Source organism: Grus americana, chromosome 12, assembly GCF_028858705.1.
Source record: "Grus americana isolate bGruAme1 chromosome 12, bGruAme1.mat, whole genome shotgun sequence".
NCBI classification, from domain to species: Eukaryota; Metazoa; Chordata; class Aves; order Gruiformes; family Gruidae; genus Grus; species Grus americana.
The window spans coordinates 22,840,027-22,859,721 of NC_072863.1; the positions used below are offsets into that span (position 1 = coordinate 22,840,027).

The 19,695-nt window shown below is 52.7% G+C and overlaps 2 protein-coding genes across 3 annotated transcripts in view; one reads left to right on the forward strand and one right to left on the reverse strand.

Moving 5' to 3' along the window:
• LOC129212006 (DNA-directed RNA polymerases I and III subunit RPAC2-like) overlaps nt 1-5,633 on the forward strand; it is a 7,482-nt gene extending 1,849 nt beyond the window's left edge. Inside the window, exons 2-5 of the mRNA XM_054839953.1 lie at nt 2,668-2,765; nt 4,425-4,501; nt 5,027-5,109; nt 5,442-5,633. Of these exons, the coding sequence (XP_054695928.1) occupies nt 2,668-2,765; nt 4,425-4,501; nt 5,027-5,109; nt 5,442-5,489 (306 nt within the window). The 3' untranslated portion in view covers nt 5,490-5,633. The remainder of the gene's footprint in view (nt 1-2,667; nt 2,766-4,424; nt 4,502-5,026; nt 5,110-5,441) is intronic.
• Nucleotides 5,634-6,343: 710 nt separating this feature from the next.
• On the reverse strand, nt 6,344-19,397 carry LOC129212003 (endothelin receptor type B-like). 2 transcript variants are annotated; one of them, XM_054839946.1, is made up of 8 exons: nt 19,092-19,397; nt 14,449-14,976; nt 12,994-13,106; nt 12,310-12,514; nt 11,467-11,616; nt 10,564-10,697; nt 9,806-9,914; nt 6,344-8,915 (listed from the first exon to the last, which is right to left on the reverse strand). In XM_054839946.1, the coding sequence occupies exons 2-8, from the start codon at nt 14,896-14,898 to the stop codon at nt 8,766-8,768; spliced, it is 1,311 nt and encodes a 436-aa protein (XP_054695921.1). In that variant the 5' UTR covers nt 14,899-14,976; nt 19,092-19,397; the 3' UTR covers nt 6,344-8,765. The 2 variants fall into 2 exon arrangements, with proteins under 2 accessions (XP_054695921.1, XP_054695922.1); XM_054839947.1 differs by lacking the exon at nt 19,092-19,397 and adding an exon at nt 17,282-17,860.
• Between the last annotated feature and the right edge of the window lie 298 nt (nt 19,398-19,695).

Genomic DNA, 19,695 nt, shown 5'->3' on the forward strand with positions numbered 1-19,695 from the left:
CGCAGCTGGTAGATGAGGAGGGTGTCCGATGCGTGGGCGGCCGGGTCGCAGGGGCTGTATCCTGACCTTGCAGGGAGGGGGCACCCCCGATCATCTTGGGGGAGGCACAGGGTTTTCCATCTCTCTTGTCGCTGAGGGATTCAAGTGAATTTGATCAATCCTAAAGCTGCCTCGAGATCTCATCAGCTTTTCCTTCTGCCTCTGCCATAATACAAGAACAAGGACAATTTGGTGAAGACACTAACGAATCAGTGTGTGACTGAAGAGGGAAAACTCCAGGCGAACCGAATTCCCTACTCCAGGGCATCAGGGCTTTTTTTACACATTGGCTGACCAAGTTTTCTTTTGATGAATAGTGATTGTGATGATACCTGGACACCTCTGAGATGCGACTCTGCCTCAGGGCAGAGACCCGGTTGCTGCAGGGACCAGGGAAGAATCCATCCTTCAGGGGAATGTGTTGGTTTTCCTCGGAAACATCTGTGCCAGAGGCAAGATACCTGACTAGGTGGGCCAATGGCCGGATGAGAAGCAGTGAAGCTGATGGTTCTGCTGAGATCCAGAATTGTATCCAAGGACTCTCCACAGGAAAGAGGAGAGAGAAATTGAGTCTCTGTGGAACAGACAGATTCAGCACAATGTATTCCTTACAGCTGCTTGAAAGAGCCATGCTCTGGCTTTCACCTGCCAGATCAATGCTTGGGTACACACGCTGTGCTAAGGAGGCAGGGGCAGCCGAAATTCATTGGGCTGCTGCTCGGAGGCACTTGCTGCAGCCCCACAAGCTGGCCCAGCCACCAGGCCTGAGATGCATCCTGTCCCTTCCCTCCTATGCCGACATCTTCCTTCAGCTCTGGGAAGGAGGCTGAAGTCAGTGCAACTCCCAGAACTGTGCGTAAAACTCCCAGTTATCCTATTTTTCAAATCATTTTTACGCAACATTTGTAACTCAGCTGTAAATATTTGCTTTCTGTCTGGAAGAGCATCTCTTTGCTCCCCTGTGTGCAGAGCTACACCCAAGCTAAGGTGTAACTCCTGTCGTGTGACCACACTGCAAAAGCATCACTGCTCCAGTGAATGGAGCTGTACCTGTCTCGTGGCAGGGGGGCACTTGGGATTTTGGCACCTGGGCATGTTTCTAACCCTGTGACTGCATGCAGGGAGCAAACTGGGGGGCCAGGCGGTGCCTCCTGAGTTAGTCTGCTCTTGTTTGAGCCTGTAGTCTTTGGAAAAAAGCAAGCTCTTGAGTATGATTGGTGCTAATAATTTTAATAAATACTTCCTTGCAAGGCCATAGGATAGGAGAGACTGAGGCCAGTCTCTGCTCCTGGGAAGAGGGAGGAGGGTGCCGGGTCTAGCAAACAGGAGAGCAGGAAGGGTGTCTCATCCGTGCCACTAGCTGCCCGAGTGACCTATGTCAAATCCCTTACACGTTTTTGTCCCACACCAAGGGAAGGTGTTTTTGTCACTCTCGGCCTTCTTTTAATCACCAGCAAGACTCTCTGCTTTGGTTGTGGATTGTGAGATGCTGGGAGGCGAGTGAGACCCTATCAGTCCAACATCCCCATTGTTGATGTGATGTTGCTGCATCGCATCTACCCTTCTGTGATAGCTGGTGCGCAGGGAGCCTGCCCTTGAACTGTGCTGCAGGTCTGGGTGATCTCTTCCTCCACGGAAATCAGTCTGTGTTTTCCTTCTGAACTGCTGAGTCAATTCCCCATGGCAGCCATACCTGCAGGAGGAGGAATAGGACTGCCAGGGGGGAATTACTACCCGAGGGGAAACGTGAGGGGTTATAAAACCCTGGAGTGGTTGAGGATTTGGCCACGGGCAGGATGCGAAGAAATCAGCACTCGTCTTAGCCTGGCTCCGCACTTAACCTTGAAACCCCTCTCTGCTGCTGAGAGAGGAAGCGGTTGGGGGCTGTCTGGGCATGTCAGGCTCCACAGTGGCTATGCTGAGCCTGGGGAAAGGTCAGAGGCTCAGCAACCCTCTGACAGCCAAGCAATTAATTAGGTGACTTCTTGGTTTTGGAGGGGATCCCAAACTAGTCTTCTCAGGAAGCATTAGCTGGTAAAGCTCTTTTTGGGCGCCAGAGCCAAAAGCAGCAGGAGGATTAGGGGCTGGCTGCTGGCGTTGCAGGGTTTGTTTGCTCGCTGGTGGGCTCCCCAGGCTCATCCTAAGTGTGCGAATTTGGGCTTACAGCTCCTTTTGTTTTCAAGCTGGGGTAAGATTTCCTTGCTGTCAGGCAGCATTTCTCCCTGGGGATTTTTTTGACTGTCCCTCTCATTCCTGTCTAGCCATGTGCTGGTGATGGGACCTGTGATCACACCAACCTGAGCCGTCACTCCCAGCTGCTTTGCACCCTGGGTCCTGAAGCCACAGCTTGTTTAGGGCTCCTCTTCCCTCCTGTGGAGAGGAAGGATGCACAGGCTCTTTGATAACCGGGGAGAGGTTTCTCTGAGCTCTGTAATTTTGCACCTTTCCCTCTGCTGCTGCGGTCACACTGCAGCACCCGAGACATGAGCCAGAGATGGCCCAGCCAGACCTACAAGCCCTCCTAGTTACTCTGGTGTGGCTGAGCACAGTATTTGTTCTTCACCCTAGGGCTGGTGCCCCGTACCTCAGAGAGCCTTACAGCATCTTTTCTTTCCCCATTTGTGGCAGGTCCAGGCAGATGGGACAGATGGAAACTGCGTCACGTTTGTGTTGCATGATGAGGACCACACACTTGGCAACTCCCTCCGATATATGGTCATGAAGAAGTAAGTGGAGCTTCTGCGGTGCCTGGCATTGCTGAGGATACCTCTGCCTCCTACTCTGGCCTTCTCCTTACTGTCCTGCATCTCAGCTGCTGCTGGAAGAAGGCAAATGATGAGAACCTCTGTGAATGCCTGTTAGGGTCTTTATATCAGACATGGTGCCAAAGACTCCTTACCTGCCACCTCTCTTCACAGGATTAACCTTTTTCCTTGTGCTGCTAGTGTCAGGGCCCTGAGAGCACTAATGGGCCTCCACCCATGCCCTGCCCATGGGCCCAGGAGCCCCATTTAAGCTCAGCTCAGAGCTTTCAGTCCCTCCTGAGCTGTGCTGCAGGAGTATGGGTCTCCAGCTCAGCCTGTACTGGGCTGTGGGCTCCATTCACCCGGATGCTGACCTATGGACTGACATCCTGACCTGACCTCAGCCCTTCCTCATCATTGTACTCCTGCTGGGTGATCACTGGGTAGTGTCTGACCCTCAGTACCCTCACCTCACATGACACTGACCTGCAGACTGACTTCCTGGCCTGACCTCAGACTCGCTTCATCCCCACAAAGCTACCTGATGGTACGGACCCTTGGCTGACCCTGGCTGCCACCTTTGCACCCACCCTACTCCCTCGCTTGGGTGCTGTGGGACGGGGCTAGCTAGTGAGGCCTCTGCTCTGTCGGCTGTCTTAGCATTTGTGGCTTCCAGCTCCCCATCCCTTAGGGAACAGCCAGCTCTCGCTGCTCCTTGACAGTTATTTACAGAGGAAATTTAATGTCTGACATGTGGAAGACTTCTGAATGTCTTATTTGGCCCTGGGTAAAAAGATGCAGAACTCCGTGTAAGTGCACGAGGTCAGGCAGTATGTATGTCTCCTTCTGGGACAAGCGCTGTCAGAAAAGAGGGTAGGAAAAGCCAGCATTAAGCAAATTGATCATCTTTCATGCTTGCATGGAGATGCAGGAATTGGTGCTGGGAATTAATTATCCTGCTGCCCCCATCAAAATATACAAATAGGTTCACCGTGGTGGCCCGATTTTATCAAACTGGGCAGCACTGCGGGTTTGTGAAGATCTGCTGGTAAGCCTCAGAAGAATTACAGCAGGAAGTTCAGTGCATCATCTCAAATGGCAGTTACATTGCAAATGTCATGTGAATTCCTCCGATAAATCACCATGGCAAGAAAAACAGCAGGCTTCTTGCAAAGGGCTGTTCTTTCTGCTGGGCACACAGATGTTCTACCGACCACCTCAGCTTATGAAGGCAGATGCCGCGCAGCCTGCAACCCATCTTGATAAATCCTTGCAGTGCCCTAGCCCCTCAGCCTGTGTTGCCCAGCAGAACTGCAGCAGGTTTGTGTGCAGTGAGGCTTCCAAGCAGCCAGGATCCCCTGTGTGAACTCTGCAGGCCTGCTATTGCCAGGATGGTGCCTGCGTGCCAGCCGTGTCCTTCTCTGCAAAGCTCCAGCTGCAGCTCAGAGACAGGTGGGGGGTGTGGATAAGCTTACACAGGTAGTTTCCCTTCAGTGTGTCCCTCCCGTAAGACCCTCAGTCATTTTGGAGACATCCTGAGCCCCAGCAGGTCTGGGGTGGCCTGAGCCTCTGACTTCCCTGAGATTTCCTCTGGATTGGCTTGGGTTTCACTGCTCTCTTCTCCTCTCTCCCCTCCTGCAGCCCTGATGTGGAGTTCTGTGGCTACTGCATCACGCACCCCTCTGAAAGCAAGATCAACTTCCGAATCCAGACCAGAGGTATGGACGTGTGTGTTTCCTTTGTGTCCGGGGCCCTTTTTTTGTGGAATTTGCCCTGCTCATGTCAGGTTTCCCCCATGAGTCATTTAAATAAAGAAAAGCACTTTTCTTCCCGTTTTCTGCTAGCCACCTGCAACTGCTGTGCCCTGTTGGTCAGCTGGAGGGGCTGCTCTGAGCCGTTGTGCTACAGCTCTTCTGTTTCCCAGCTGAAGGGCTGAGCCAGCCGAGGCCCGAGGAGCCCACAGCCTTGCCTGGTCCCTGGTATCTGGGTTGGCTGGCGGCAGGCACCAAACTGCGGTGCAGGGGTGGAGTTGATCTGCTACTCACTGTCACAGGCAACGGGTGCTCCATCTGCCCCTAAATCACCACGGGGATTGGAAAGGAAAGCCAAAGGGTGCTGACAATGAGATAATTTGTTTCTGTCATGGGGACTGCCCTTGGGCTGCCTCTGAGCAGCGAGGAAGAGGGCTACCAACCCCTTTGGAAGCCACCTCCCATTTCACTAATGCATCTTCTTTCCTGAAGGAACCCTTCCCGCAGTTGAGCCGTTCCGGAAGGGGCTGAACGACCTGATGGGTGTTTGCCAACACGTGCTCAACACCTTTGAGGTGAGACTATTCCTGAAGAGCTCAGGGGCCTTTTCTATCTCTTGGTCTCAGAGGGGAGAGGAACGGCCTCAGCCCTGTGTCATAGGCACTTTTGACATGAAACACTTGATTGTTTTTCCAACGTTCTCTGCCTGACCTGCAGCGTGGCCTGGCTTCCTTTCCCTTGGAGTCACTGTAAAACTCAGGCACTTGTGAAAGTACCTGGAGCTCTGTCAGAGCTTCTCGGGTCCCTCACCATTTCCAGGTCCTGGACAGACCAGGGTGGTGGCATTGCGGTATGTGAGTCACTCAGATACGCGCTGTTAACGTTTGTCCTTTGCTCTTGTTTGCAGAGGAGCATGAAGGAATACAGGGCCCAGAGGGAGGAAGAGATGCAGTAGCATTTGGGGATGGCAGTCCCCATGGATGTGTCTAACGTCGGTGTGTTGAATTCCCTATGTCAAGAGTTTTTGTTTGGTTGGTTTTTTATGGCTGCTTTGATGCAAACCCGTATATTCTCTGATAATAAAGTTTATGAATTTTGATGCTGCAGAGGTGACACTGTGTTCAGCTCAACGCAGGCATGGAAAATGATAGCTCGAAGGCAGCTCTTTCACTCTTCCATCTTTCTTTCCCTCAGAGTGTCGTTACTGTTTCCTGCCCACGATGTATAGATCGCAGAGTTTGGAGGTAGTCTGGTGCACAGAATTAGTCGGCCCCAGAGTCCACAGGGAGCAAAGGGGTTCAGTGCTGTGTAAAATCAAGGTTTTAGAGTGGCAGCACCCTCTCCTGATTTAAATCTTTCTGTTACTGGCACCAGTGCAGTTGACTTCATCAGATAGGGCCAGCCTTCCTTTTTAAACAGATCGTTATAAAATGATACTCTGCTCATTTGGGGGGGTGAGGTGAGTAAAAAAACCACTTGCCTTTTTTAACCCCCTGAAGAACGCAGACAGGCAAACCCAGGCCACTCCTCGTGCGCACGTTTAAAGGGTGCAAGGCTGAAACCCTGGCCGTGTTCGGATCTGCTGGCAGCTCACCCAGTGAAAGCCTTTTGTTGAGTGTAATGGGGCATGAAATTGCGGGAGTTTTTCTGCTCCGTGCCGGGCGCAGGACTGTGAACCTTTCCGGTTTGCTCTGCACAGAGGGGACACCGCAGTGGAGGTCTCGGCTACCAAAGGAACCTGCTGACACTCAATTAAGTATTTAGCAGACTTTGCACACCCCCTGCTGCTTAATAAGAAATGCCCAGAGATTTTTCTTTCAAACACCAACATGTTTTATTAACAAAAGGAGGAATAAGAGGGAGGATGTAAAATGTCAGGTTTTCTCTAGAAAAATCATTCTCTCAAATACAAATTGACAGACTTGGTCTCTCTGACAGGCTGTGGTGGGGTTGTGTTTGCAGGCATTAGGCCGAGAACGCTGAACCCTGCATTTCATAATAAGGCTCCTTTGCCTCTCAGTTTGCGGCAAGGGATTCACCCTGCCCATGCCAGCGTGATCCCACATGCAGGACAAGAGGGAGATGTAAAATAGCAGTAAAGCGGTTCTCCTGGGGCAGGGGGAGAGGGTGAAGGGGTCAATTAAGCCAGGAGCAGACTCATGCACCTGGGCTCAATCTCAGCCCAGGTGTCATGGAGGATATTTATCAGGTCTTGAAACCCAATGTCCAGGGGCTGCTGTGGGCCAGCTACATGTTCCCTGAGCTGGGCTGCAAGGACCACGCTGTCCTGGACACCCTCTGCCCGGGGAAGCGAGGGAAGGATGGGCAGGCCGGTAACGGTACGGCTCTCCCCTGTGAATGGGCAACAGGAGCTGGCAGCAAGGAGCTGCATTTGCACTTCCATGAGCAGCTAAAAGCAGCCTGTGCGTGTGTTCCTTCTTTTCTGATGTTCACTACCTCCCCTCTGAGCTGAAACTTGCTGGTCCTGATGTTGGTTGTAGCCTAAGGGAGACCTTCTAGGGCTGGGAAAGTGCTGTCTGGATGCCAACCCAATGTAAGAGCTTTAAAAGGGTTTATCGTTTCCAGCTGGTATCTCAGCTCTCCTCTCCCCTCTCAAACTTTATGACATCGGTTTTAATAGGAGACATCTGGGAGGAAAACACAAGGGGGAAGTGATACCAAAGGAGGCTGAAGTCACTGTTAAACAGACGTGCAGCAAGTGATAGCAATGTCCAGAGCTGGGATGAATTCATGTCAGTCTGTTTGTTGCAATATTAATAATGTGCAGCTCTGAGACCGGTTTTGAACCATTTAATGCTAAAATGTTGATCTGAGTGTAGCTGCTAATGCAGGAGTGATTAAATCTGCTCCTGGAGCATAAAAAGAGCCAGTAGCCGCTTGGGGCCCAGGAGGTTAAGTAAGGTAAAAGGATTCCCCTGTGTGCCTGTAATTGGTGTCTGCCTTGTGAATATTAGCAGGTCCTGGCTGTTCTGTCTGTCCTGATGAGAGGATCGTGGCTCCTCGGGGGCCGGGACGCTGCTCCTTATGGCGTGACCGAAGGTCCCTGCTGGGAAATTGTCAAGGTGCTTCAATCTTCACTGAAATCAATGGGAGCTGTGCATTTAAACACACTTGTTCCCATGCACCGTGCAAGTATGCGACAGAGCAACCCTTGCTCAGCTGCTGGCAGGCACTAAACTGCATGACGCTGTGCTTTGCTCGTTTTAACATGATGGGGCTGGGGCCAACTTTATTTTGCAGCAAGGAGGGCTGCAACAGCCAGGGACAGGTCTATAAACTCCTAAGCTTCTTTTTTTCTTTGCTATTTCACCTTTTTTGGCGCTTGTTGCTCCTCTGCCAGGAGGATGTGCAGAGTTTGATGCTCTCTCCTGCTTCTCTGAGGCACTGAGTGTGTTTTAGCTGGTTCCTGTGTCCCCTCTAGAGAACAGTATTTCCCTCCCCCTGTCCTGGTATACAATGAGCTGGTGCCACATCCCTCCTGGCTCTGGAACGATCTTGTTTCTAAAGAAAGCTGCTTCTCCTGACTCCCTGCCTGGATCATGTCTTCTGACAACTCCAGTTCATTTGGCATTATTTCTTTTTAATTAAGGGCAGCCCTGTGACTGGCATTGAGGGGCAGGTTGGAACAAACCGGCTAAAAACTGGCACCTGGGCTAGCAGAGGGGCAGCGTGTGTGCCAGGAGGGCAGAGATGGACAGGACAGAGGATGGCACATTCCTTGCATCTCTGCATGCTCATCCTCAGCTTGCCTGATTTGGGGCTGAAGCTGGCTCTGCTCAGTGCATCTCTTGGCCTTGAATTACCTGCTGTGACCCAGACTCACGGTGCTCCCCTCTCCTCCTCATCCCATATCCATCTCAAAGTGGCCACATCTCAACCTCCCTTCCCTTTTCACACATATCTCCCCACCCCACGTTTCCACCCAGGACAAATGGCCGTAAGTCGCTGGGTTTTCCTGCAAGGAAATGAAAAGTCCTGTAAGGATCCGAATCCCCTTCCCCCTCTTCCAGAGGCGGCTCGGACCAGAGGACGGATCAGCGTGATTCAGAGGCTGTGTTCAGAGCTAGTCCCGGGGTCCTTCCACGTGGGTTACGACACAAAGGCAAAAACGATTCAGGCCCAGCCGGGAAACAGCCATGCGAGAGAAATGGAGGGGTCCTGCCATCTGGGCACAGTGCCTTCTCCTCTCGGCCCCACGGGTGGCACAGCTTTAGGAAGAGCTGTACTTGTTACTCAAGCGGGAGCTGCTCCGGTCCAGCCCAAGCTCCTGCCCGTTGGCTTTCCACTTCCCAACGGAGCCCTTCTCATCCGTCGGCGTGATGCTCAGAGCCGGTCTCTGGCACCAGCAGCACAGGCAGGACTGCGAGGAGACAAGAGGGTGGAGGGAGAGGTCACAAGCGTGGGCTACAGGGTGAAAGAGGAGGAAACATTCCCTCACTGATGTTGGCAAGTCAACCTGCACAGTGCCGGGCTGGGAATCTCAGCCTGCACTTCTGAGCCTTGCTGTCCTGCAGATCTGTTGGGAGCAGGTTTTCTGAGACAGGGCTGGTGTGGATTGGAAATGAAGATACCGAAATCTTGGCTACCTTTTGCAGTTGTGTTTTCTTGTCCTCGGGGGGACGGAAAATACAGGTAATGCTTAGCTGGGCTCAACTCTTCTTTTGGCCACAGCAGCTGGGAGGTGACTCCCATCCCATCCCATCTCCTCCCCTTCCTCTCTCAGGGCCCCACTGCTCCTGAAAATTATCTCCAAATACCTGGGCTTGAAGTTTAAAGCAGCCCCAGTCCCTGGTCTAATGGTTTGTGGGGATGCTTCTGATCCAGAACGACAGGGACATTTTTGGCTTGTCTTAGGTCCTGCAAAAGCCTCCCCATAGCACGAGGTGAGCTCTCGTGTACTTGAAGCTGGGAAGAGAGGCACGTAGCAGGGGGGAAATTTGGGAGGAGAAATACGATCAGTATATGAGCAAATGGGGGAATCCTGAGGGCTGCTGGCAGCCCCTGCGTGTCCCTGATGGGGCATTTGTCTGGGAGCCGGGAGCTGCAAGGTCCAGACCTGTCTCTGCTGCTGCTAGCTGGGTGTGTTTGCAAACTGCTCTCCACCTTCCCCCTCAACCCATAAGCACAGAAGTCCACCGTGACGGGGGTGCCTCTGGCTGCACCGTGCCTGGTCCGTGGGACCTTGTGCCCCTGGGACTGGTGTCTGGGAATGGTCACCATAGCCAGGAGCTCTGGAGGGGTCAACCGTACCTGGAAACAGTTCTTGAATTTCCGGCTGACAAAGTAGAGAGCCACGGGGTTGATGCAGGAGTTGAGGGAGGCCATGTTGATCCCGAAGTAATCCATCACTAGGAGGAAACTGAGGCAGGAGGGGAGAGAAGAGGGTGGACGTGTTGGAAGGTCACTGAGTGGAGAACAGAGGAGGGCTCCCAAACTGCCTGCAAACTGGCTGGCCCGGGAACCGGCTTCCACGGAGGGCAGTGACTGGTAACGGGTGAGCACAAAACAGCACAAACTCCTGAGCTGGGCGATTGCCCAACACTTTTTCTTGCCAGGAGCATTTCCCGAGGAAACCAAAAGCATAAGATCTGATTTCCCCTGGTGACTTTTATGTTCTCAAACTCAAGCACAGTAGCAGTGTCTGGCCTGAACTGGATTTTGGTGGGATGGGTAAAGAGGAGAGGGGAAGACAGGCACCTACCACGTGGCAGAAAGTGTGCACAGCCCTCAGACTTGCTGCAGTCCCTTTAGCCCTGCAGGGAATGTTTCTCTGCCCAGGAGACCTCTTTAACCCATAGCTTTATAGAGACATTTCAAAATCTAATTTCTTCTTTTTATGGTGTTCCCCCCCTTCTCTGTGCCTATCAGGAGAGCAATGCCACCTAGAAAGGAGCTATTGAAACAAGGTGTTTGGAAGGCAACTCCACCAGCCCGCGATGAGCCCAGCAGAGCCTCCACCAGTGCCCGCAGGGGCTCCCAGCATGGTCCCCTCCTGCTGATGCCCCTACCTGAGCAGTTCACATCTGTTGGGGTCTGTCTGGTCGTAGATGGTCTTTTTGAGGATGCGGCTGAGGTGGAGTGGCAGCCAACAGAGTGCAAAGATCACCACGAGGCAGAACACGGTCTTGGCCACCTCCCGGCGCTGTGGAGAGAAGGTAGGCAGGAGAGAAGGGAAGGTCTGGCTGAACATTGGAGAGCGGGTGGAGGAAAGCCCCATCTCCTCGTACTGAGCGAGGGCCCTTCAAGTAATTTCTGTAATCTGATGATGGCTGGGCACCTCTTGTGAGTCCAAAGCACAACCTTCAGGTCCCAAATCCTGCATCATGAGGAGGACTCTGAGATCCGGGCTGCAGAACGGGGTGGGCCACCAGCAGCACAATATGGACCAGATCCCTTCCCACCATTGCTCCAGGTGACTTTGCTGGGATGATACTCCCTGGGACACGGGGGCCTCATCCATCCACCCTTCACACTGTATTATTGTGACAACCAGCTGGTCTGCCTCAAGGGATCGTTCTGCACAACTGTTCTTTCCCGTGCAGCCCTTGTCTGTGATACAGCACATTAAGCATTTGGTCCAGTTTGGTGTGATCTGGGCTGGCACAGCATGGCCAGAGCTAAATGACCATAAGAAACTGAAAATCAGGCTGATCCATGGCCATAGGGCTAGTGGTTTGGGTGGTCCCTGAGACTGGGGATTGTAGAGCTGAAGGCTCATCGCCCTGGTTTAATCCACGCATCTGCATCAGTGTGCCAATATCTGTTGACCACTGTGAGGCTATGTCAGCTCATACGTGTCCTTTCCAGGGACAGATGCATGTTCTCCCCTTCAACAGCAGTCCCTCCTGTTTTGGGCCACAGGAAATTGAAATGGGGAAATATCAGAGTTTCTGCTCTCCTGGTTTTCTTACCCGTTTCATGTGGTCGTTCAGAGCAAGTCTCATGCCATTTCTCTTGCTCAACATCTCACATGACATGAGGGTGTAGAAGATGCCAGTGCATACCAAGGGGAGGCAGAAATAGAAGCCAAAAAGCCACCAGTCCTTCACGTCACGGTAGAACTACATGCAAAAGAAAGAGCAACTGGAAACTGGGGACAGGGCAGGGGGTACCTGGGGCATGAACTGACTCGATCCCTGACACCGATGCTGTCCTGTATCAGACACTTCTGCTGTGTGAATGTGTACCAGCTCCCGTGCTGAATGCACATGGGATTATCTTCCCCCAAGGCTGGTGCATGCGTTTAATGTAAAGAAGTAAATGCTGTTTACATCTGGCTGCCAATCTAGTGCTCTTGGGCAAGAAACAGTTGCAAGGAGCTTATTTGGTAGACACGGTGGGATAAGTTCTGACACCTTGTAAGGGTCCTCATTCCCCTTCACACCCTTAGCTGACCCTGTGATGAAGATTGCCCATGCACACTGGTTGTGGAGGCACTCTTCAGACTGCTGGGACAGCGTAACATGTTCTGAAGCTTCCTGAGATGGTCATGACATCCTGACATGAGGACACAACACAGGTTAAGGACCATCTGCCTGTTTTCTGGCCCCACATTCAAAGCCAGTCTGCCCCATCTTACTACAATGCTGGGTGTTCTGTGCTTTGTCTGATCCTGCTCTCCCTGTGTTCACCCCGATGGCTAGAAGAAGCCATCTACAGAAGCATCTAAGCCTCTAATCAAGGAGGGAGGATGCCCTGGTTGCCTGTGTCTCCCCCTTCCTTGCGCTGCAGCTGAGGTGGAACAGGGTACCTACCATCATGAAGCTGGATTTCTGTTCGGAGGCAAGCATGCACACCCACAGGTGTTGTTCCCAGTAGCTGAGCTCCACCATGTCAAACGCTATAGCTTCGGGGACTGCAAGCACAATGGCCACTGCCCAGATCAGCATCACCTCCACTGCCTTCCACATGGGGATTCCTATCCCCTGGATCCGACTCCAGGACGCTACTGCTCGGTACCTGCCCAACATGTGGGAACGCAACAAGAGCAGATTGGAGTGAGAAGAGTGACCATCAGGAAGGGGATGAGAAGGTGCAGATTAGAGTTGTCCTCAAAGGCCCTTTCCCTTACGCCTTCCTCCTCCACCCCTGAACCTTCCCCTTCAGTGGAATGGGAAAGATCAGCAACAGGGGCTCAATGGATGAATGGGATGGTAGCCATCCTTGACCAATGTCTACTTGCCACTGGGGAGGTGCCACCCTTCCCCACCACCCCAGAAGTTGTTCCAGCACATCATAATCATCCCCTCAACCTTTTCCAGCAGGATTTAAACTCTGTCACCAGAGTTAGTTCCTGTTGGATTCCAACTCTACGTGACAGCACCCTGTCCCATCTCTGAATCTGGCCTGGGCCCGAGCCGCCCCTCAGTCTGCCTCTTGCTTACGATGAAAGGACATGGGTCGGGCTGGGCAGTGCAGCTGTAGAAGTTGTTTCTTACCTGTCGATGCTGAGTGCACACAGGCTGAGGACCGTGATGCCCACTGAAGCCTTCTGGATGAAGGGGACCAGCTTGCAGACCTGCACGCCAAAGGGCCAGTCCTTTGCCAAGAGCTGGGGAAGAACCGCAGGGTTAACAAGCTGCTTCGGGAAAGTGTGTCCGGCTTCCCGTAATAGCAGGTGGTTACCCACAAGGTGTGAGAAGCCCACAAAGAGCAGCTGAAAGCACTCTGAGGTTGCCTCCGCTGGGATTACGCGGTGTGCGCTCTCCGGTATTTTGTGTTGTACTGGGAACCATTCATTTCCCAAAGGGCTCATTGTGAGATGAGTTGTCATGTAGATGGAACGATGGTCCAGACACCAGGTTCTGAATCCATACCCCATGATTTTTTTGGATGGATCTGAATCCTAAATGCCACTATGGGCTTTGGATTGCTTTCAGAGGGAAAATGGGTGTCATTCTCTGAAACAGCCAACATCCAGCAAGGACAGCTTCTTTCAGGTGGCATTCAAAGCCACATAGTCTTAAGCCCTTATGTACTCTGACCCTCTTCCACACTTAGATGCCTTATAGAACACATACAGTGTGGCCCCAAGCTCAGCTGGGGCAAGCAGAGGGTATCAGTGGGGACAAGATGTCCTGAGGGCAGGTTGTCCCTTTGACAAACAAATCTGAGCTCCAAGTCCTTCACCCCATGGCACCCCTTCCAACCCCTCATAGTAACCTCTGGCTCCAGCCCACCAAAGCCTGTCTCAAGCAGTGGGCGAGAAAGACCTGCAATAGCCCAGACACATCTCACGGATGTTGTAACACACCTCCTACTCTTAAGTGGGGTCTCAGGTCTACTGCCCGCATCTGCCTGGCCCTCTCTGTCCCACTGCATCACGCAGAGCTCAGGTTCCCCTGATTATTTGTTGTGCCTCTTCTCCCTAGCTTAGGCAGTGGTGCCTCTGAAAGAAGCCCCTATGTTATAACACAGCCTTTTTGTTCCTGGATGAGTCTTCACGTTTAGCTAGAATAAAAAAGATATTTGCTTGAGGCTGATTAACTGAACTGTGCTGGGGGAAGTGTCCCCAGTGCACAAGAACATTAATTTTTGCTCAGCTGAAATAAACATCGGGTTGTGATGTCAGGACACTGCAAGCGATTCTTTTCTTGTGATTTTAAATGAGATTTAAAAGATCTGGAAGGTTGTGTGCTTGTGTGTGTATGTGCATAACACAGCGGTAGCTGACAACACCTCTGCTTTCCCAGGAGTGTGCTCTGAGCTTTTCGTCTGTTCATTTTTTCTCATCCTTTGGAGAGCAGGAACACCCTCCCCCTCTCCCTTGCACAAACGGAGCCTGCGATAAAGAGCAGAGCGTAGATATTCCCCAGGGCACCGAGGCACGTGGGAGCAGACACCATCCCTGCAACCACCAGGCTGCTGTGGCACTCGTGCCGCGGGGAGCCTACCTTATATACGTTGATGGGCAGAGCAATGAGGATGTAAAGAAGGTCTCCGAGCGCCAAGCTAGCAATGAGGACATTTGGCCCATTCCTCATGCACTTGTTCTTGTAAATGATCCTCAGGAGCGTGGAGTTCCCGATGATCCCTACTATGAAGATGGTGCAGGACACAATGGTGTTGATGTACTTGAAGATGTGTCTGATATCTGCAGGCTTCACGCACACGGGCAGCAGGGGCGGCTCAGAGCTGGTGCTCCTGGGGAGGTTCTCCGAGTGGTTCGACAGCTTGGCACCCTGGAACAGGCTTGGCTGGACCAGGCTGTAAGCCTGCTCGTGGCTCAGCACCCCAAAGGGGACGGTGCTCTCCTGGAAAGCCCTTGGGGTCTGGCCACGTGCCCCAAAGAAGCAGCAAGTCAGGAAAATGGCTAGAGTGGTGGGAGCTAGGATTCTCGCCATTGAGGACCAAATGGCAAAGCTGGGTGCAGAAGTCCTCGCAGTGCTCGTGGGACGTCCTTGCTTGGGTCTTGGTTGGATCTGCGGATGGAGAAAGGGACGAAGGAGAGAAATTGGTTAGTGGAAAAAGAGGGAACAAGATGAGACTGAATGGAAGCAATTGCTGGAGAAAGCCCATCATCACAGTGATCAGAAATAACGCCAGTTTAGATCCCATCTGGTCAAAGCAGCTGACCCCTGTGGGTGGGAGGCTTTGCTGCTGAAATTAAACATGCCTGTTCAGAAACACAAACTAAAAGGAAAACAAGCAGTCTTTTATGCCTCTTACACAGTATTTCAGCGAATGAGGGCACCTGCCCCTTCTCAGCTGGTGTGTTCAACCAGCTATTGCACCTTCTGAGGTCGGTCATGCTGCTCACCCAGCCAATCTGACTTTTCTGCCCAGCACAGCCTTTTTTACACCCACCCCACACTTTCTTAATTTCTGACTGTTTGAAGTAGCAGTTTTGGGCACCCACCCTGTTGACACCTGCACGTCTCGGGGTGCACGGAACCCGTGGACCTTTTCTTCCAGTTGGTGCCATGGGAAGACTGGAGCAGCACTAACATCCCACTCCTCAGCAGATCCCAGGGGCTGACGTGTGCCGTCTTTCAGTGCAAAACAAAAAGACTCAGCACAGTCTTGCTGGGAACCGTGATGGGAACACACTACAAGGGTTTTTCCAGAAATCCTGTATTGATACCTGACATCTTATTCCAATTGATGCGCGAGTAGAACAGCCCCTCCTTCCCCATCCTTATCGTCGTTAATTGAACCGCTTCCTTTCCAAATCCACTGCGCCCATTCAACCCAATGCTCAGAGACATAAATCTCCCTGTGCTGTTTGCAGTTTTGACTGCTGAGCACAGTAAAAGGTCTCTCAAGCTCACCGAGGCTGGAGCGCGACTAATAAATATCAGAGAGTGGGTTCTGCTTTGCAAATCTCAGACAATGCTTTCAGGCAGGACTAGCTAAGCTGCAGCTCCACAACCATGTGAGAAAGCCGAGGAAGGCTGTAGCACTGTCCTGGCATGACGTGAAGCTGTGGAAGGGGCTTCTGGATGATCCAGATCTGGCCACCGGTGGAAGACATCAGCACCCTGTCAGTCTGTGCCCCAGCACTGTCTGTGCCACAGATGGGGACAGATTTTGGGTTTCCTGGTTAGAGGGGGTGAAGAACACGTTTCTCAAACTATGAAACTTTACAGCTTTTTATTTATATGGTGGGAGCATGCTGTTCCCACTCTGGGAAGGCATGGCCAAGCCAACCATGAGTCCCACCAGGTACAACCACAGCTGTGCATTCCTCAGGTGTCGCGGGCTCAGGCCAGGCTTTGCAGAAACGCCTGTGCCTTTCGTCTTGTTTGGAAGACTCCAGGCATAATCAGCATGAAGTTGGACTCTTTCCCAACAAACCAGCCTCGCCAGATCTACCCTTTCCTCAGTTTCACCCTACTGCTCTTGCCAGAGAATCTACACCAGACTTAGTCCTTCCCGACCCTCTTATGTCTTTCGGTCACGTCCTTAGTACTTTAAACTGTGAACAAGCAGTGTTAGGAGGAAGCCTAAAACTTATTCCCTGTTATGTGTCGAATATAACCAAAAATAACCAAATCCCTTCAATCACAGTTTAGACCTCATGAAGTAGAGAGTTAAGTTTTCAGTTCTGTTAAAACAACCAGGTTTTAAAGATGTTTCTTTTCCAGTTTGAATCCTCATAACTGCACCTTAGATACGGTTTCACCACAGGAAAGTTAAAGATCCCATCACTTTTCAGCTCACAATAGGGATGCTTCTATCCGCTAAAATATTCATGCCTGGTGCTTCGCAATCTTGTGTGTTCTCTGTGCCTTTTATCTGTGTGGACTCAAACAGCTTTGCAAACTTATCTTGTAGATAAACTGCATCACCGTGAGCCAGAACAGGCACTATGAAGTTACCTGCCTGCCTCTGGCTGAGAAAAAAAGAGCAGTTTTGAATGACTTGAAGAGCATTTAGAGAAGAGTCTCCATGCGATGGTTGGGAAAGAGCCCATATCTGGTCCTGCTCTCAGAGGGGCGTAGGTATCCCATCACCGAGGGATACCTGCAGCTGTACGGGATCTGAAAACTGGGGAAACCCTCAGCCTATGGCGTTGCTCAAAGCTGAGGACTCATAAAGTTGTCACCAGTCAGTGTGTGGAGAGCAATGTTCCCACCTGCTTGCTGGAACAGTCTTGGTCCTTGGTGGCTACAAAAGTCCTGGTACCCTCCCCGGTCTCAGCACATCCCTAATCAGCTCATTGCCAAATCTGGCACCTTGTGACTGGAGAATTTTCTCCGCCACCACCTCCTTCTTGATATTTACCTAAGCATCTGCTCCAACCGCTGTCCTGGAGACAGCTGGCCAGGTTGGACTTTGCTCTGTCTTGTTTTGATGTTGTTCTCAGCTGTGACTCCTGCTCAGGGCACCCAGCTATGATGGGAAGTGGGTTAAGAAAAGGTGGGAGAGAATGGATAATTAACTGGAAGGACCACACACGCGACTCATTGGAGACCTGGGCACAAATCCGTGCTCTGACTCGGTGCAGGACTTTACCCTGCACCCTTGCTAAAGGTCCTCAGCTCTCCATCCTGCCCCAGGCCACACGGGGGGCAGCTGTCTGGTGGTGGGTGCCCTGACCAACACCCTCCTCTCCTCCCCACTACGCCCACAGCATTGGGGCTCACAGGAGAGGGCAGCCCCAGCTCCGAATTCCTGCCTGGGATCCGCGAGAGGCTGGGCAGCTCAGAGGGAGCAGCTCCGGATGGTGCAGACAAGTGTCTGCCGCTCGGGGCTGTCTGGGGGCTTGGAGGGAGGCAGCAGCTGAGGGAAGGGAACCAGAGCATCCCTGGGAAGCTGCGTCCTGTGCCCTCTGCAGCTGCCCCGATCTGTGTGTGTGTCCGTGTCCCCCCCCCGCCCCGATGCAGGACTGCGGAGCCTGGCGTGGCTGTTCAGCCCCTGGGGATTTGGCAGAGGAGCTCATGTGAGTGAGTATCACAGGACACGGCTCACTCCATCCTGACCGTCCCCTCCAGCGCGCAGCTGCAAAGCACTGAAGAAAGAAAAGCGCTTCTCCCGCTACTTGCCTTAAAATCCAGCAATTTACTAAAAGAGGAGCATTGTTTTCTCCCGTCCAACAGCCCGTTTACTTCTTGCCCTCCGTGCTGCCTCTCACATCTCAGAGTGCTTGAAAGCATAACTCTTTATCATTTGTGGGGGAAACTGAGGCACGGGAGGGTCAAGAAGCTTGTTCGGTGCCCAGCGGATGTGAAGCCAAAGGCAGCATCGCTGGACCCAAAATCCTCTGAGCTTTGCTCATGTTGCTGATCATCTGGGGATGTGACTTGGTGCCCGAAGGAGCCGTCCCCATCCCACCTGCCTGTCTGGGGCTCCTCTGTCAGCAAATATTAGACGCATGGAGGTGGAACTGCCCTTCACGCTGTGCTCGGTCCAAATGGCAGCTGAAACCCCTGGAGACAGAGAACGTCTGATGTCTCTGGACATCGGAGAATGGTTCCCAGGGAGGAGACGAGACTGAAAACCCTGCACAGCCTGCTCCCATCTGAAAGGTGCCACACACCGGCTGGGGGGGGGCTGAGGATTCCTCTCGCCTGGGAGCCCAGCAGAGCCGACCGCATCCCAGCTGGAGCCCTCATCCCAGGGCAGCCTCTCCTGCCGCGGCACGCTGCCTGCTGTCCTGCCTGTAGCAGGGCAGGCTGCCTCCGAGAGCAGCTCCGCTTGTGCTCCTCTGCCAGACTAACCGTGCCAAACGCGAACCAGACCTTTTCTGTGGAGAAACATCTCTGGCAGCAAAAATGCCGTGGCTGGGGGAAAAGAGGGAGAAAGGCAGATGGTAACACCACATCCCCAGCTGCTTCCCTGACCTGAACCCAACCTGGTCCGTAAGCAGACGGACCTTTTCCCCAGAGGTGTGCTGGGTTTCTTCTCGTGCACCCTCTCCCTGCCCACCTGCGAGACCTCGCTCAGGCACCGTGGTCCCTTCAACGCCTCCCCCAGAGCAGGGGCCGGTGGGGGGATCTGAAAAAACGTGCAAAAACTCACCCCGAAGGAGGAAATAATTTCGTTTGCAAATTAGCGCATGGAACGGCAAAGCTTTTCATTGGAGTTAAGTTACCTTCCTCGTAACCACGAACTTTGGATGCTCCTGGGATTGGTTTCTTTCCCTCTCACAGCTCCTTCCCGCTGCACAGGCCCTGGGAGAACTGCAGCGCTGTAGATCCTGGAGTTTGCTTTTGTGCGTGGGCTCGTGCTCGGGAGAATGTTTCTTGCCTCTCGTGACTTGCTGAGGTCTCTCTGAATGTCGCGGTTGGTTATATAGAAAATCGCAGAGCTCCCCCTGAGCGCAGCCCCTGCAACCAATAGGCGAAGCACGGGATGGGGATGGAGGAGGAGGGCGAAGCAGGAGAAATGCAGGACAGCTCTGCGAAGGAGAGGAAAATAATAAACAAATAAAGCTGGAGGGGGAGGGAGGGAGCTGGGGGAAGGCTGCTGGCCGCAGAGCAGCGTGCCTGCTCGGCACGTTGTAGTGACGGGCTCGGAGGAGCCCTGCGGCCGTGCTTTGGTGAAGGAAGCTGCAGCCCCAACCTTTGGGGAAAAGAGACGTCAAAGCCTTCTCTGCCCGGGGTGTATAGAGCCAGCCGCTCCCCGCGGAGCTTTTTAGCAAATGTTCAGGAGTAAGATGAGTACCGCAAGCACGGCAGAGGGGACCTGCACACGGG